This window comes from Liolophura sinensis, chromosome 2 (genome assembly GCF_032854445.1).
Source record: "Liolophura sinensis isolate JHLJ2023 chromosome 2, CUHK_Ljap_v2, whole genome shotgun sequence".
In the NCBI taxonomy this organism is placed as follows: Eukaryota; Metazoa; Mollusca; class Polyplacophora; order Chitonida; family Chitonidae; genus Liolophura; species Liolophura sinensis.
The window spans coordinates 22100267-22119814 of record NC_088296.1 but is presented as its reverse complement, the minus strand read 5'-3'; the positions used below and the strand labels follow the sequence as shown (position 1 = coordinate 22119814).

At 39.5% G+C, this 19548-nt stretch overlaps 1 protein-coding gene across 1 annotated transcript; it reads right to left on the bottom strand.

Annotated features, from left to right (window-relative positions):
* Nucleotides 1-10784: 10784 nt before the first annotated feature.
* LOC135462577 (probable E3 ubiquitin-protein ligase MID2) lies at nucleotides 10785-17233 on the bottom strand. The gene is made up of 6 exons (XM_064739801.1): nucleotides 16553-17233; nucleotides 16057-16152; nucleotides 15488-15718; nucleotides 14209-14231; nucleotides 13760-13947; nucleotides 10785-11368 (listed from the first exon to the last, which is right to left on the bottom strand). The coding sequence occupies exons 1-6, from the start codon at nucleotides 17222-17224 to the stop codon at nucleotides 10785-10787; spliced, it is 1794 nt and encodes a 597-aa protein (XP_064595871.1). The 5' UTR covers nucleotides 17225-17233.
* Nucleotides 17234-19548: the final 2315 nt, after the last annotated feature.

Here is a 19548-nt window from a genome sequence, read left to right as displayed (position 1 = left end):
TTGTAACCCATCAAAGTGTCATCAAAGTTGTAGCCCATCAAAGTGCCCCTCGAAATGTCCAACAAACTTGCTGCTACATCAAAATATCCAACAAAATTGCTGCTACACAAAAGTGCCCAACAAAGTTGTTGCTACACCAAAGTGCCCAACAAAGTTGCTGCTACACCAAAGTGAACAACAAAGTTGCTGCTATACCAAAGTGTCCAACAAATTTGTTTCTACACCAAAATGTATAACAAAGTTACTTCTACATCAAAGTGCCCAACAAAGTTGCTGCTTCACCAAAGTAAACAACAAAGTTGGTGCTACACCAAAGTAAACAACAATGTTGCTGCTACACCAAAGTGCTCAAGAAAGTTGTTGCTGCACCAAAGTGCTCAAGAAAGTTGTTGTTGCACCAAAGTGCCCAACAAAGTTGCTGCAATACCAAAGTGCCCAACAAAGTTGCTGCTACACCAAAGTGCCCAACAAAGTTGCTGCTACACCAAAATGTCCAACAAAGTTGTTGCTACACCAAAGTGCCCAACAAAGTTGCTGCTACACCAAAGTGCCCAACAAAGTAGTTGCTACACCAAAATGTCCAACAAAGTTGCTGCTACACCAAAATGTCCAACAAAGTTGTTGCTACACCAAAATGTCCAACAAAGTTGCTGCTACACCAACGTGCCCAACAAAGTTGTTGCTACACCAAATTGTCCAACAAAGTTGTTGCTACACCAAAATGTCCAACAAAGTTGTTGCTACACCAAATTGTCCAACAAAGTTGCTGCTACACCAAAATGTCCAACAAAGTTGTTGCTACACCAAAGTGCCCAACAAAGTTGCTGCTACACCAAAATGTCCAACAAAGTTGTTGCTACACCAAAATGTCCAACAAAGTTGTTGCTACACCAAAATGTCCAACAAAGTTGTTGCTACACCAAAATGTCCAACAAAGTTGCTGCTACACCAAAATGTCCAACAAAGTTGCTGCTACACCAAAGTGCCCAACAAAGTTGTTGCTACACCAAAATGTCCAACAAAGTTGTTGCTACACCAAAGTGCCCAACAAAGTTGCTGCTACACCAAAGTGCGCAACAAAGTTGTTACTACACCAAAATGTCCAACAAAGTTGCTGCTACACCAAAATGTCCAACAAAGTTGTTGCTACACCAAAATATCCAACAAAGTTGCTGCTACACCAAAGTGTCCAACAAAGTTGTTGCTACACCAAATTGTCCAACAAAGTTGTTGCTACACCAAAGTGCCCAACAAAGTTGTTGCTACACCAAATTGTCCAACAAAGTTGTTGCTACACCAAAATGTCCAACAAAGTTGTTGCTACACCAAAATGTCCAACAAAGTTGCTGCTACACCAAAATGTCCAACAAAGTTGTTGCTACACCAAAATGTCCAACAAAGTTGTTGCTACACCAAATTGTCCAACAAAGTTGTTGCTACACCAAAATGTCCAACAAAGTTGTTGCTACACCAAAATGTCCAACAAAGTTGCTGCTACACCAAAATGTCCAACAAAGTTGCTGCTACACCAAAATGTCCAACAAAGTTGCTGCTACACCAAAGTGCCCAACAAAGTTGCTGCTACACCAAAGTGCCCAACAAAGTTGTTGCTACACCAAAATGTCCAACAAAGTTGTTGCTACACCAAAATGTCCAACAAAGTTGTTGCTACACCAAAGTGCCCAACAATGTTGTTGTTACACCAAAGTGCCCAACAATGTTGCTGCTATACCAAAATATCCAACAAAGTTGTTGCTATACCAAAGTGCCCAACAAAGTTGTTGCTACACCAAAATATCCAACAAAGTTGTTGCTATATCAAAGTGCCCAACAATGTTGCTGCTATACCAAAATTTCCAACAAAGTTGTTGCTATACAAAAGTGCCCAACAAAGTTGCTGCTACACCAAAATATCCAACAAAGTTGTTGCTACACCAAAGTGCCCAACAAAGTTGTTGCTACATCAAAGTGCCCAACAAAGTTGTTGCTACACCAAAGTGCCCAACAAAGTTGCTGCTATACCAAAATATCCAACAAAGTTGTTGCTATACCAAAGTGCCCAACAAAGTTGTTGCTACACCAAAATATCCAACAAAGTTGTTGCTATATCAAAGTGCCCAACAATGTTGCTGCTACACCAAAATTTCCAACAAAGTTGTTGCTATACCAAAGTGCCCAACAAAGTTGCTGCTACACCAAAATATCCAACAAAGTTGTTGCTACACCAAAGTGCCCAACAAAGTTGCTGCTACACCAAAGTGCCCAACAAAGTTGTTGCTACACCAAAGTGCCAAACAAGTTGCTGCTACACCAAAATGTCCAACAAAGTTGCTGCTGCACCAAAGTGCCCAACAAAGTTGCTGCTACACCAAAATATCCAACAAAGTAGTTGCTACACCAAAAAAAAACGCGCCGTGTTTATTCCTTAAATTTTCCAACCTCGCTAAAACGACGTTTAAAAGCTCACGCAAAGCTTGATGCAGCAATGCAGAAAATATGAAATACACTGAGATGAAATATTTATACGTCGTTTGGTAGAGGTGTTGAAATGTATGCAAAAATGGATGTGGAGAAGTCCTTTATTTATTTAACACATATACCATTGAAACATGAAGAAAAGAAATCATATGTTCAACCAATAATAACAAAACACATCGAATGTCGTGAAATCAGAGTACTAAAGGAATTTTGGGTTTATCAGATTGTGACGCTTGACATGCATTTAGATGTGTGTGATACATGTACGTAAAGCTAGTGTTCTCCATGTGCCACCCTGAGAAACCTTACACACTTTACACGTACGACAGAAAAATGCAGTGCTTTGACAAACACTTGAACTTTCTGCTAAATTTGCATGGTTTTATACATGCGCCTCTCACGAATGCCAACTAATTTTCTAACGCAGATATATTCAAAAGAACTACAGCTTTTCCCTCAGATATTCAATCTATGTGAGGGACGTAATGTTTGCGAGTAACATATTCCTTTGCAAGCAGAAAGAACCTGCCTTTATTTATGTCACCAATATTGTTTGAGAGCTTCTGGATGATACCATGATGATTTGACACCTACTGCTTCCCTGTCTGGTGTTATGAAAGCATAATCGTATGTGGATATCCGAAAACTAATGTTTTTTAAGTTGTGCTATGGATTTTTTGCCGAATAACTTCCACATGACAATTTTAACATTTGATATCCTTATTTATACTGCGTTATTTATGTATCTGTCAGATACTTTACCACTATTTTTCGGGTATCCACGATACTCACTCTCTAAAATGGTAAGGGGTAAGTCGTTTAGGTAAAGACTGAGTAGAGATATTAGGTCTTCAAAATAAGATCGAAATACATACTCATAAAACAGTGTGGATTTATTGGCTTCCCAGGAGCCGACAAAATGAAAATGTGCACTTTTATATCAAAATTAGACGCTTAATGCTTTAGATTTTGCTTTCGTTTTCATATCCACGAAACACAGATGTTTGATATCTAGCTTATGCACAGTGCGTGCAGTCAGGTAGAGTATTTATGGGTCAGTATCTTGCAATGTAGAGTGTCAGTTCTTTTGAATTAGGTTCCGCCGACAAGAATATATCCTCACACAACACAGGTTATTCTGTTCGAGACAGGTAGTACAAGAGTGGCCCGGACCTTGTGAGTATAGCGCTAGGAAATGACGAATTTTACGAAAAAGAAACTCATATTACTTGTTATAAATAAACGAAGTGCTTACGTGACCTTCCACAGCTCTAAGGATACGTAATACTTTTCTTTGATTTTAGCAACAACTGATAACACTTCAGACTATAGAGTACGAGAAATTCCAAGATTGATCAAGTATGGCTACGTATCAAACAGAGGTTGTTATGGAATTAAACAGATTCAAGGAGATCGTGTGCATATTAAGGAGTCAGGAGTCTGAGGTGGCTGTCGATGCTAAAGGCTTCCTAGGGGAAAAATGGTCGACCTGCATTCCTACATGTGGGTACCAAAGACAGGCAAGTCTACCTGTTTGACTTCCAAATTAACAAGGTTCTTCTGAAGCCCGGTTATCTTAAAGACCGGAAGAAGTGGTCAAGGTAGGTTGAATGTTATGTTTTTTTTCTCTTGTTTATTGATTTCTTCCAAATGCAGAAAACACGTAAACAAATCCATGTTTCCTATGATTTCTATGGACACGTTCGATTATTTTTAAATACTTCCTTAGTCAGCAATTTTGCCAACTTGGCACTAAGCTTTACTCATTCTGCCGTAAGTGGGAAAGTCTGCAGCAACCTGCGGATGGTCGTGGGTGTCCCCTGGTCTCTGCCCGGTTTCCACCCAACATAATGCTGACCGCCGTCGTGCAAGTTCAATATTCTTGAGTACGTCGTAAAACAACAATCAAATAAATAAATAAATAAATAAATAAATACTCATTTTTTGGACAAGTCAACCTTCCGACGCTTGACTCTCCGGCCGTACATGGAAAGGTCTGACAGGAACATGCGAATGGCCACGGGTTTTCCGGTTTCCTTCCAAAATAATGCTCGTATAAGTGAAATATTCTTGATTACGGCGTAAAACTGCAATCAAATATATAAACAAATGCAGCGTAAACAGCTTCCCGTGTTTTGTCAGCCCTGTATGGGCACATCTGGTGTCACTTTAAGTACTTTGTTGGATAAGTTGTCTTTCCGTCTGTCGTTCAGTGGCTGATGTTTTTATTCAGCCTATAAAAAAATAAAACAAGAAATAAAACTCAAGCTTTTAATATATATCGTTTATTCTGATTCGAATTTATCGCCGTGCTTAAAAAGTATCTTTATATATGTGTGCTGAAGTCGGGAGACTCGGGACCAAACAAGAGTCGGATCATACCCAAAGACTTTCAAAATGGCACTTCTTGCTGCCTCGACTGGCGCTGAGCATTGAGTCGCTAGAGCAAGGAAACATAACAGGTTGGCCGGGTGTCAGTCTAATGTGACTGGGTAGGGTGTCGCGTCAGGTGTCTTCGGCGTGATGCTTCAGTGGTGGCAGTACGGTATGGACCCGTCCTGCCACAAGAAAACACAATCCATGTACACACACCTATTGACTCTCGTCCTCAATCGACTGAAAAATTATTAAGCACGACTTTAAACTCCAAGGGTACATACATGTGCATACATCTGTACATGAAGGGTGCTATCTGCATGTTTGTCGTTGACGGAATCATACACCCGATGAGCAAAATGTGTGACAAACCTTCTGACTTGGAGCGTAAGAGCTGTATTCAAACACATCGATCTGCTTTGAAATTTATTTATTTCATTTGTTTTTACGCCGTACTCAAGAATATTTCACATACACAACGGCTGCGCAGGCCTACTAGTTGATATTCTATTAAGACAACGCTTAATAGAAAGAATTATATTTATGTGTGTGTGTGTGTGTGTGTGTGTGTGTGTGTGTGTGTGTGTGTGTGCGTGCGTGTGTGTGTGTGTTCGACTATTGAAAAAAAATGAAAGTTTCACATCTGAGTTTATGTTTGTGTTAAGTGCCAAGTAAACGATTTCAACTCCTACCTGGCATGGAGTTTAGGTGTCCTTCCTCACAATTGCATGACTCGTACATGTAAATGCGGGCAACTGTTGTAAACCGACAATCTGAATCTATTGTCAATTGAAGTCTTTCTAATTCTTTGAGTTAAGCGTTGTCATACACGGTAATATCAAGTATGCTTTCTAATTATAATTCATCTGCTAATTAAATGTGAAATGTTAAATGTGTTTATGGTAAACACTGTACATAGAAGTGAAAGAATTGATATTTGTGCCTTTTTCACACCGCATGTGTGAGTCTACCATAGCAGTTGTACAGTTATCTGTATCATTCGTGCCTCTGAATACTACATGATGTGTGTTACAAATCCTTTGTTAACCTCATTTAAACTAAAAGAGTAAAAAGCGTAATGCCAGTGCAGAGTTACGCGTAAAATATCTCGTGGGGCAAGACGGACATATGGGGATTTTTGTGGACTTTTCTCTGGTGAGCGTTTTTTCACCTACTGGCGCAACTGTCGACATGTGAGGTTCCTGGCTATGTTTATAATGAGAGTTTAGGTAGGCTATTGCAGCATGGTCGTACACTATCCACGAAACTACCAAGACTCGCACCTGAGCCTCCAAAGTTATCTAGTCCGTTACGCCCCACTCTCCCGTAAATGATAAAACTTTAAAAGAATTGGTTTTCATGAGCTGCAGTGATGTGTTAGGATATACATAAATCTACAGCCAGGCACGCTGTATTTATTTCATTCCCCATGCTTTAATATCTTGATGCATAGTTTCTATGTAACATAAATACTGAGCGAACTTCGTATTTCCCGATTTTGTAGCTTTTTACCTCAACACCTCGTCACCTGGCGCTCGTCCTGTCCTTAGGAAAGAGTCGTGGGTTAACTAAATTCATAGCTTCCCTGTACATAGACAGTTAGGCAGTACATGCACTTTGGGTTTATCAGTTACGATTCCGCCAGGAAATCATGAGCTAAAATGTTGGATCTTGCCCATCACAATAGTTTGAAGCCCAGCATTGGTGCTTTTAGAACCTCGGCGTTGAAGAGTTAATAAGGAGCCTTCTTTAAACACATGTATTTGGTCGGTGTTTTACACCGCACTCAATAATGTTTCTTTTATACGACCGTCCGCAGGTTGCTGGTAGACCGTTCCGCGTCCATGTAAGAACGGAGAGGAAGCCAGCATGGGTTTTATATCGGCGACTATAAAACACAGCCTTCAATGTGCTTAAAGATTGAAGAGAGAGGGGAAAACCATGTCTCTTGAGAAAGGTACATATCAGGTAATGTATGGACCGTGTATTAGATGGAGAGGAAAACCAGCTCTCCTGAGAAGTTACACACCATGTGTAATGTGTGGACCCGGTATTAGGGAGGGGAAAACCATCTCTCCTGAGAAGTTACACATCAAGTAATCAGTGGACCCGGTATTAGAGAGGGGAAAACCATCTCTCCTGAGAAGTTATACACACCATGTATAACGTGTGGACCCGGTATTAGAGAGGGGAAAACCATCTGTCCTGAGAGGTTACACACCATGGATAATGTGTGGACCCGGTATTAAAGAGGGGAAAATCATCTCTCCTGGGAAGTTACACTTCAGGTAATGTGTGGACCCGGTATTAGAGAGAGATACGAAAACCATCTCTCCCGAGAAGATACACCTGAGGTCATATGTGGATCAAGTGTCAGAGAGACAGAAAATTCACCTCACCTGAGAAGATACACATCAGGTAACATTCGCACAACCTATCAGACATACAGAAAACTCATCACAGTTTAAAAGATATACATGAGGTACTATTCGCACAAGGTATCAAAGAGAGGAAACCCACCATACCTAAAACGATACACATCAGGTCATATGTAGACCAAGTGTCAAAGAGTCATGAAACTTGGTATACGTAACACTTTGTATAAAAGTGCTATATACTTTGCATGAATTAAGTGTGTGTGTATTACCACATTGTTTTGACACTGTAATTCAACCATTCAAACGACGATTAGACATTACACAATCACTTATTTTTATTAAGCATATGTTTCAGAAGTTGGAACACAAAAGGCACAGAATGGCAAAATATCACCGAATCATAGCGGAATACAACAACGACTAATCAAAATAATAGCAAGCTGATGAAATGGTGCAGTGACCTCATCATCTTGACCACAGATTGTCATAGCAACAGTACTGGGGATGAAGCTGCTTCCTAAAGTAAATCAGGTACAAGCCAGACTTTCACATTTGCAAAGTTCAGAGATCAAAGATGATTTGCCAGCTAATTTTACATGTTCACATTCTTGTGTGTTTTAATGAAAATACATGTATGGGAACTCAAAAACACCCAGACAAAGTCACAGATGACAACAGAAGCCCTTTGGATACATGACTTCAACTGCACATCAAGTTGGAGACAAAAGGTGGTCTTGCAGGTTAAACCTAAAATGAAAACTATCAATCTAGCACACATTGTGATGCATGACCATAACAAGCCAGCTGTGAAAAACTTACAAGTAAATAATGTCAGGGTGTAGAATATATACGTCAATTTACTTTAGGCACGTGTAGGTCTGCAGCTCTGGGTGAAGTTAATTAAACATAAGAAAGAGGCAGCTCATCTTGTAGTTATTCATACACGTCTGCGATAGAAGAGAATCAACGTTAATACATGGACGAGAAAACTTATTACATTTATGAAAGAAAAAATGTGGACAGGATCAGAATTAAAAAAAAACAACAGAATAGAGCAATGTAACAATGACACTTCCATTATTTCATCAAACTAAGTACATGGAAGCAAAAAATAAAAAACTACTCTGAATAAAACACAACATAATCAATGTATATACATGTATTTAGAAACTATGTATTAGAAAATATCACAATGTGGGTATAGTGCTTAGAGGACAGTGAATACAATAATACATGTCACAGGTCATATCACAGCACTTACATGTAAAAGTCATTTGAAGGAAAAAAGGTTATACCCATAAGATATATCTTCTTAATTTATACCTTCCTCATCTTGCTTACTCTAACTGTTCAACCTTCCTCATCTTGCTTACTCTAACTGTTCAACCTTCCTCATCTTGCTTACTCTAACTGTTCAACCTTCCTCATCTCGCTTACTCTAACTGTTTAACCTTCCTCATCTTGCTTACTCTAACTGTTCAACCTTCCTCATCTTGCTTACTCTAACTGTTCAACCTTCCTCATCTTGCTTACTCTAACTGTTCAACCTTCCTCATCTTGCTTACTCTAACTGTTCAACCCTCCTCATATTGTTTACTCTAATTCTTCAACCCTCCTCATATTGCTTACCTTAATTTTTTAACCTCTTCAGCCACCTCTTTAACCGATAATTTGAAATATTGTTAGAGAAATATGGATTGTAGAGAAATAATTGTAGTTTTATGAAGCTTACTTCTTGAGTGACACAAACAAATCATTTTAGCATCATTTTCATAATAAATGTATGCATAGATTCCAGTAAAGACTTTTAGTGGCTAAAATTGTAAAAGATTTATAGTACTCACTAAAAATAAGTGTTTTTTAAAAACATTTTCTTTACAGTGTGGATTAATACCAACTGGTATTTATTCATAGAAAAACCTCTTTTGTAACTAAGACATAAGTGTTTATTACAGAAAACATATCAGATGTTTACATAGTAATGCGGTAGATGTATTCAATAAATACAAATAGTCCAGTAAATGTCACTGTGTTTATACTGAAGATAAAAATCTGATAAACAGCTTAGAATGTTTACAATTGTAAACATGTGACATACTCAAACTATACCCAGATCTTGACAAAGTGTTAAGAATGCCAAAATTAAAAAATAGAGAAATATACAGGAAACGAGGAACTTACATCTGTCAACATTATCAAGCCAATGGCATCCTAAAAACAGTCCTTGTTCAGCATAGGATTAACCTCATCATGCAGAACAAATAGGGTCGGCCAGTGGATAGAGAATTCTTGTAATGAAACTTCTATTATCAGAAAAATACCCTTTCAAATAGGATCCTTTGTTGGAGGGCTGGTTGAATTACGCTCAAAAGAGACAGTTTTAATTTAATAATGGCCCACAGGCTATGCTTTTCTCTCATTTATATCTGAAACTCACATCCAAGTTACATAACACAACCTAGATGACTACATGTAGCTTATCCAACCAACCTGTTCTAGGCCCATCTGCATCCTCGGCCAAAGGATCTACTTGTACCCGACCACGTGATCTTTTTCTTTGTTGTCGCTAATTATGTAATACCTTTCAGCCTGGTAATCACTCTCAAACTCATTATAATTATAGTTTAGTTCTCTCAAAAACATGGCCAATATCATTCAAAACAGAATTATCTTGTGTAAAGTGCTGCAACAGCAAAGTCAGTCTGATCTGATCTTTTTTTTTTACGATTAAATCTGAAACCAGTCCTGGGTTACCATATACCGGCCCGATCACGTCATGAAAAATAATTTTCTATACCCTTAGCCACTTTCTCAGAAAGCTACTTATTTCGAAAAAGGTTGTTTTTTGTAGTTACATCCGACATAGAGGTACTCGCGTTCTGTGACAAGCAAAACGTTTTTTTTCCAATGTGGCCAAATACGGCGGCAATTTTCCACGAGGTTAGGTACGAGAGCCTCACTTTCGTATCCTCGACTTCCCAACTATGACAGGAGACCAGTGCACCGAAAAACAGCAGATTTGACAAAGTGTAACCCAAATTTATTGTTACAGAGCGTGAATTTAAAGTGGAATGAACTGTTATTTACGTGGTAAATGCACTATTCTGCATATGCAAACGATTGCTTTTTAATTTTGACAAGGTTTTTTGTCACAAATGTACACCCTACCACACGTACCATGTTGACTATATATATTGTCATGTATAAACTGTGACCTGTTTTGCTCAGTGACACACCTGATAATGTCGATTTACAAGTCACTAATACAAGTTACTAAAAATAAAACTACCCAGTCATTGTCTACATGTATTTTGTTTGGAAGAAAACTGACATTGATGTTCAGGACAAGTCAGACAGACTGTGTACAACTACACCAAGCTGTAAGCTTGTGACAGATCACTGACCACTTTGCAGAAGAAGCTATACATACTGAATTAGTCACATTGCTGACATTAACTAAAACATCTATACGCAAAAAATTTGTACACAGAGACATAATTAACTAGTCTATTTAAACAAATTATAATATGACGGAAAAGATGTAATGAATAATTACCGGATGGTCAGGAAGTGTTTAAGGTTATCACAAAGAACAGGAGGCAGAGTTGCAGAGTCACCCGTTACCAGACGAGCAGACACAGATTCAGATCCGACAAACACAACCGATGGCACGAGAGGCTCTGTGACGATAACACCACTGACTGTGTACATTACCTGGTTGTTGTCACAGTCCAGGACTGTCAGTGTGTGCTCATCACAGTCCAGGTACACACCCAGGTGATGAGGGTGTGTGTAACGTCTGTACTGTCGATAGCCAGGTTTGATCTTACCTCCATAGTGACTAAAACACCTGACCTTAACACCATGGTAGTCCATCCCAATGTACCAGGAGTTACGGCGAGGGACTGTCCTCCCCCTCACGCCACAGCTCTCCTGTCTCACTCCTACATGACAGGAACACTCATGTGAACAAGTGATGTGTACCTCCCAGTAGTACCTGCCCGTCTGGTAACGCCCGTCTGTCACAGCTCTCCCACAGAACCCATCCAAGGACAAGACCTCAGCCTTTACCACACAGCCGCTGTCAGTGATTCTCAGCTTCCTGTCGTCTGTCTCTGTGAATCTCAGCGTCGGCTCTGCAAAAACACAACAGAAGCAGTATAAACAACAGAAAACCATAAACACACGCTGTAAGACTGAGGTGTAAATACCTATACACATACGGTACTTTTACTTTCTCAACACAATCTCTTGAAATAAAATGACACATACTGCTGATATAAATGTAATTTATACACAGATTTCAGTCATTTTCAGCCAGTTTGAAAGAGTTGAGCTTCGACAAGAGCTGGATCCATCACTAATTGATGGGTACGACATAGACGTGGCGTAAGAACCTGCCGAAGCAGTTTGTGTAGTAAGGGAGGTAACTCGCCAAACAAAACTTAGCAAGTGACTTTCTTTGCTACAATACCCCAAAAAACTATTTAATCTATCAGAATTATTAGTAGTAAAGAACCATTGAATTAAATTTTTTGCAGTAGATTGGAAAAAAAAAACAGTTAAACATTTCAACATTAAAAAAAGCCAAAACATATTAAGTAAGGAAATAAATGTAGATCAACAATTATTAATATATAGGCCTACATACATGGATTCTCTACGCTTTAATGATAAAAAATAATAATACAAAAAACAGATATGAGGAATTACATAATATTAATTAATCAATGTTAACACAACTTGTTGATTTAGTTTACTAGTTTCACCGCATCATGCATCATGACGATTCTTCAGAGCTTTCTTTCAACATATCTTGCGATAGGTATAGGCCTATATAGTAAATCTGTCAGGTGCCACAATAATTCAGTCTTGAGTGTCGTCTTCACGCACAGTAGAAGTGGAAGGATAAAGTGTACAGTAAAACTGTCTTTGTGCGAGATATTTTACTACGCACAAAGACAATTTTACTGTACACTTTATCCTTACACTTCTACTGTGCGTGAAGATAACACTCAAGGCTGAATTATTGCTGCAGCTGACAGATTTACGATATTTACTATATTTTTATATTGTTATGTATTGTTTTTTCATCCATGAACTGTGCACCTGTTGATATATAACTCGGCAACCATGTTGTTGTATACACTACATTTTTATTTATTTCTCCGCAAACCATGCTGTATATAGCTTACAGCGTGGTGTGTACAGAGGACAAAATATTAATTTCTTAGAACAGCCTGCTGAATTCCTTTTGACTTCTGTGCCCAGTGTACAACTTACAAGTAACATACATTATTTTATGTCTCACATTAATTTTTGTCCTCTGTACACACCACACTGTATACCTCACGTTAGTTTGTGTCTTCCAGGCACACCCTTTTGTATACCTCACATTAGTTTGTGTCTTCTGGGCAAACCCGCCTACTGCATACCTAGCATTAGTTTGTCTTTTTGGTGCACATCCTCTCGTATACTTCACATTAGTTTGTGTCTTCTGGGCACACCCTATTGTATATCTCACATTAGTTTGTGTCTTCTGTGCACACCATCTGTATGCCTCACATTAGTTTGTGCCTTCTGTGCACACCATACTGTATGCCTCACATTAGTTTGTGCCTTCTGTGCACACCATACTGTATGCCTCACACTAGTTTGTGTCTTCTATGCACACCCTACTGTATACCTCACATTTTAGTTTGTATCTTTTTGCCCACCCTATTGCATGCCTCACATTAGTTTGTATCTGTTTTGCCCACCCTATCACATGCCTCACATTAGTTTGTATCTGTCTTGCCCACTCTATTGCATGCCTCACATTAGTTTGTATCTGTCTCGCCCACTGTATTGCATGCCTCACATTACTTTGTGTCTTTTTGCCCATTCTACTGCATAACTAATTAGTTTGTATCTGTTGTGGACACCTTAATTGATGTCTGACATAAGTTTATGTTTTGTGCACACCCTAATGCATGACTCACAATAGTTTGTATCTTTTTTAAACACCCCAATGGATGCCTGAAATAAGTTTATGTTTTGTGCACACCCTAATTTTTTGCCTCGCATTAGTTTGTATCTGTTGCGGACACCCCAATGGATGCCTGATATAAGTTTATGTTTGTGCACACCCTAATGCATGCCTCACATTAGTCTTTTGTGTACACCCTATTGCACACCGCATTCCTTTGTGTGTTTTACCCACACCCTACTGTAAACCTGACATCAGTTAGTGTTTTGTTCACACCCTAATGTACACCTCACACTATCTGTGCTTTTTGCACACTTTTCTCACTTCTGTTACTCTTGGAATACTGTTTATTTTCTGGGCGCACCGTTCTGTATTACAGCTCATATTGGTTTGTTTTATTCTTAACACAGTCTACCGTGTGGTTTGCACACACACACAACTGTGCGCCTTCACCACTTTATGTTTGTGTCTTTGATGCACATACCAATGTAAACCCTACAGTCGTTTATGGCCTCTGAGCACACTCTACTGTATATCTTTTATACATATAAGAACTTACTTGTAACACGTGGGCGTGACATTTGTCCACCGACTGCTGCTTCCAAGTCCTGATGTTCTTGCAGTGTCTCTTTTACAGTCACCTCTCTAGGAACAACAAGGTCATGTTGTACAGAATCTAGAAGCTTCTGTCTGCTGACCTGATGTTTCTTCAGATCTGTTCTTATTTCATTCAACTGGACATCAATTCTGTGAGAGAAAGGTGAGAGGAGAGAAAACAAAGAGACACTGTCGTGTAGTAATCCTGTGTACCACACAGTTGTGAAAATGTCATGATGTTCATGATTTGTCTGAGCAAATGTATATTTGAACACTAGATATATTTTACACTTAGGTCATGTTTTGGACAACTACAGTGCTGGTACTCAGTGTTACAGAAACACACCTGCTGACAATAGTCACATGTATAACAAAGCTAGAGAGGTATAGGCTTAACACATTTATACATACGTTTTGGTGAAGTCCGTGGAACCCTGTCAACAAACAGAATTTAGCATACATATAACATCATGTAACCATGACAACCAAAACTAAGATTCTTTACCTACTTTATTCCTCCTAAAATCTGGGTCACCTGGTCTGCTCGTTTTAGCCAATATATATGTAATTCTGACAGGAATATTGAGTTTCCCACTTTTTTCCCACATGGTTAGATCATCTAATGAACAACATACTCATATCTTTACCGTTTTTAAACGGTAAACACACGTAATATACTTTCACCACCGCTAATATATGTCCCAAATTTTAGAAGAATTAGGGTATACCTTCACCGCAACATGTAACAAGAACACAGTTAAATTTTTAATGTCTTACCTCCCCTATAAGAAACAGGGACCCTTGTCTCTTCTCTCCAAAAATTAGACTACCCTCTTGTCAATCACATAGTCAAAATTAGCTCTAAAGTCCGGTGTAATAAATTCTAGGGAGCTTGTGGCAGTGCAAATTTTTCCTCCAAAGATTTCCTGACCACCCAATCTTAGTTGACAATGAAACGGTTTGTTCCACCAAATACAAGTAAAACAGTAACCAACTTGAGGTTAGTTGTATAAATACTACGTTGTGATAATGATTTAATTCTATGCTACTATCGGAGAAGTGTGGGAATCTCCGTAAATCGACCGCAGACGTAGGCCTATGCATAGTTTCACAGTCCCCGCTAGCATGCTAAAGAGAGGAATATAAGCCAATGATTGTCCATTTACGGTTTCACTTTATTACTGTTCGTATTCACACGTCCTTTTCGAAAAACATCAAGCAACATACTCTTTTTTAATATTACATAGATAGGATCCTGGAGTTGTTTATTGGTCTAATCGCAGAGCGGTTAGGTTTATGGGTAGAAAAACGGACAGCGACCTAGAGAGAACCACTGAACAAAGTGAAGCAATTGAACTCTGAACCTAAAACTTCAGTAGATTTGGTAGTATGAGATGGATTTGAACACCTTATCACTGTTCATTAGGGTCATTGTATGAGGTCGGTCACAGTTTCAATAATGTGACAATGGTAAATGAGGCGCCTCTGTGTACTTACACAACATACATATCACATTTGTTTACAAATGAGTGGTCAAAATAAAGATATCTACAGCCCATACATGTAAGAAATCTTTATATGTTCTCTGAAGCTGACAAGTTATGACCGGTTGTCCTGTGTGGTTAGTTGAGGTATTTAACTGGAGTTGAGGCAGTTGAACGAATGGTAAAGATTGTGCATTTTGACTTACCTGTAAAAACTCGACGTCCATTGACGCCAACAAATCCTTGGAAGCCTGTACCGTCCTCTCTATTTCCTGGGCCTGTAGTTGGAAATGTTTGAGTATGGCGCTACACTCCACACTCCACTGTGAATAGCGGGTTTTTATGCCATCTAAAGACTGTTGTTTCCAGGCTTGTAAGGCCTCCAAGGCTGCACAATAAGCCCTTTCTACCTCTTGAGTGTGGAGTTCCTGGTTGTCCTGCCGAACAGAAAAATCGTTTATTATCTTATCCAGACCATTAGAACTATACATGTCTGTGTAACAGGGTGAAATATAAGTGCCACACAACTATATCTGCAATGTACTTCCTGGCTACAGGGGATTTCCTGTTAGTCTAGCAGTGTACACGTGTCAACCTCTGTAATTGTAATCTACACGTACATAATATGTGACAGAATAGATATTTATAAAACTAGATAATTAACAGCTGTACGTTTCCTGGATTTATGAATGATAGCAATAATTTACACACGCAAAATGAGTGACCAAGTATGCAATAAATCACAAGTTGACCAAGTGTCATCAAAAATACTAACCTGTATCTTATTGTGCAGCCTCATAACTCCTGACAGTAATTCTTTAGTTTCTTGTAGCACTTTCTCCAGTTCCCTAGTCTTCTTCAAAACAGCTGGCTGTAATGGAAAAAAAACGTTACATTACAAAATCCCCCTTTCAAACGACTCATTACGGTACAGGACAAAAAGCCCCATTTTCACTATAGATCACAAATTTTGGGTCAATATTTAGTTCCAAATCATGACATTTATTTTGATTATCGACTGATACTCTAGCATGGTGCACGATTTGAATCATTCACTTAGAACATTCCTTGTGGTTTTCTTACATCATTGAAAACTGTTTAGTACAGTTCTCTTTGTACCTCTTTTTTTCAAGGTAATCTTGCACTGCGTGCAATTTCTTATTTTTTACTGGCTCATATTAATCGTTTTTTGGGGAATTGACCTTGCAATTATTGACTCATAACGTCTCTTTTGGTTGATGGCTGATATACGATTGTCTTTTTCGCATTACCTTGTCATCCTCGGCTGCTGATGGTATATCTTGCATAGCGTGTTTCGGATGGTCAACCACACACCCCAAACATATCATCATCCGGCACGGTACACAGTACAAGCAGAATGACTGACCATGTCTCGCACATGACGTTTGCTGAGTTGATTGTTCATCCCTGCCGCTGGTCTGTCGCTGTGATGTTTCCTGTGAGAGGTACTCCTGGGACGAAATCAGCCGGTGACGTTTCATAGCCCCCCTCATGGGATGAAGAGAAGCCAGACAGTCTTTACAATACAGTAAACAACAATCGGTACAAAACTTGACGGCTTTAGTCTGATTATCATCCTCACACAGAGAACAATATGGGATTTCATCCTCAACCTTTACAGCAGAAGAGAACCTCTCCACTATTTCTGCCAGATGAAAGTTGGGAGGCAGGCCAACCACACCTTCTCTCCCCAGACTGGATGGCGTCCGACATACAGGGCATGAGATCAGCTGGTGAACGCCCTCACTCCCGGTCCTGCATGAGGCCGCATCTGTCTGTCCAGGTTTAGATTTGTCAGCATACACACCAATACACTCTCTACAAAAACTGTGCTGACAAGGTAACATTACTGGTTTCCGGAATGTTTCCACACAAATCGGACATGTGAGAACCTCTTCAGGATTTTCCTTGCTTTCAGCCATTACACGCTTGGTTTTGCACTGAAATAAAACCAGCCAATTACTTAGACTAATACGAATACAGGTCCACCCATTTACGAAAATATAAAATTTCAACACAGTACACAGTCTCCATCTGCGGTTCAGTGCCTGTTCCTCTCTTCCAACAACATATGGGATACAGTATATTTTGTCGCTATTGCTGAAGAAGCATTACTATACATATGTTATATGAGGGTTCGAGCGCCTCGCTTCCCGGAGAGAAAATAACTTAGTTAGACATTTGACGATTCTAGCATTTATCATGTACCTGACATTTTTTTTGACAAACATCTGGTCAAGCCAATTTGGCCAGACGTGTTTGACAATGATAAAACCTTTGTACAGCTCCACCCATGAATAGCAAACACCTTCAAAATGTGAAATGTTGGGACTTCAGGTATAAGATAACTGGGTCAAATACTGGACTATAGTGGTAGTGAAAGAGGCATGACCCTCTTTGATAATCAGGTCAAACGTCTGGACGACTGTGGCACAGAAAGGAACTTAACTCTACTTGATAATGGAGTCAAACGTCTGGACTACAGTGGTAGTGAAAAGAACTGGGCACCATATGATAATCGGGTCGAATGTCTAAAGTTTCTCTATCTGAGAAAATTGTGACGGGTCAAACTCTTCCAGCTTTCAGTGTTGTATTGTGTTATTGTGATGAACCACAGAGGTAAAGACTATAGTGTTACTATATCGTGCGATCAACGCTGATAAAACGCTCAGTGTTTAAACCGTAAGTGTTGACTTCGCAGCACACCAGAAATGTGACATACATGCCCAGACAGGTACCCCAGGCTGCTGTCATGGTAATCGGACAATATAAAGACAACCTATCAGCCTGGACAGGAGATATGCAAGCTGTAGGCTGTAGAAGTAGGTTAGTAGTCTGATAAAACCTCACATAGACAGCCTTGGCTAATGTATCAGCAGTGCTGCATGTGGGTATATGGGTGTCCTGACGGGCTAAGCTGTGTCAAGTTACACCCTCCATTGTCCGTGATCACGAGGCGAGGCTGTAATGTCTGCTGTGTGTGGCGTTAATAATACATGTAGTCACTTCATGCATAAATATACATCCGGGCTTTTATAAAATAGACGTGATTACGGGAAAGTCGCTTATATACAAGTTTTAATATTTGGCTCAGGCAGGCAAGCGTTGTAAACAAAGTAAATAAGTAAGAAAGTAAACAAACAGCGATCCCTGGTTAGGTTGTCCCGGCTTTGAGCACCACGGGCGACACGTCACCACCAGTAATCGACCTTTGGCATAACTGTGCATAATGCCGTTCAAGGTCAAATCTTTAAAAACTCACATTACTAACGTAGGCCTACAATCGCCCTGCAGATATAGTGATGGACACAATTAACAATATGAACCAAAATTAGTTGTTTTTTCGTGAGATGGAAATATTCTGACTGCGTATCGACAGTGTTGGAGGTTCACCCACAGGCTGAGGGTAAAGTCTATATGAAGACAAGCTTCAGTCGTATGTCTACTTTGTGTCGCTTCGAGGACGACCAGACTAACTAAATACTGTCGGTATCACGACCGAGTAAAGGCAATTTACTCTGCCTCTAGCCCCACTTGATAGAAACACCCCGTCATAAAATAGACGTACTCGATCTTATAGGGCTTACCTGTCGACACAAATCCCACTGTGATTCGCAACTTCACAAAACTGCGCAGTCTGAAATAGAAAATACTTAGTCCTGAGAAATGCACGTGATCTGAGCAGGGGACGTAAATCCGTCAATATGCTTTTAAACAGTTATACCCTGCAATGGTTAACTCAGTTCCCTTTTAACTCTAGGCTATATGCATGGGAGCGCCGTATTTTAAGAAATATACCAGTTTCCCTAAAATTACTTCAGCAGTTGGGCTCAAATCATTCATATTAGTTTGAATATGTATGTACAATGCATGCTTTGGGCTTTACGTCGAACTGAACTATTTTTCAGTCATATGACGACAAAGAGTCATTGGATGAAGATATACCGTGTTTCCTTGTAGCAGGACGTGTCAATGCGACAAAAAGGGCTGCCGTCACTGATGTATCCTGCCGAAGACACTAGACATGACAGCCCGCCCAGTCACATTATACCGATACGGGACCAACCACCCCTGTTTCCTTGCTCTATACTTCCAGTGCTGACTGGCATGCGAGGGAGCCATTTATATTTGTTACCACATTTGCTTTCAAACAGAATACTTTCAAAATATCCTTGATATTTTGGTGGGAACGTAAGATGGGTTTTCTGACACTAGTATGATGGTATTAGGCCATAGCTACAGCAGT

Bases quoted from the DNA above. Each gene is read 5' to 3' on its own strand.
- LOC135462577 (XM_064739801.1), bottom strand. From the start codon at position 17,224: ATGGCTGAAAGCAAGGAAAATCCTGAAGAGGTTCTCACATGTCCGATT. The intron at 16,153-16,552 runs GTAATGCGAAAA...TTTCCATTACAG, and splicing joins CAGCAGCCGAGGATGACAAG to CCAGCTGTTTTGAAGAAGAC. The intron at 13,948-14,208 runs GTATGTATAAAT...TTTCTCTCACAG, and splicing joins TCCACGGACTTCACCAAAAC to AATTGATGTCCAGTTGAATG.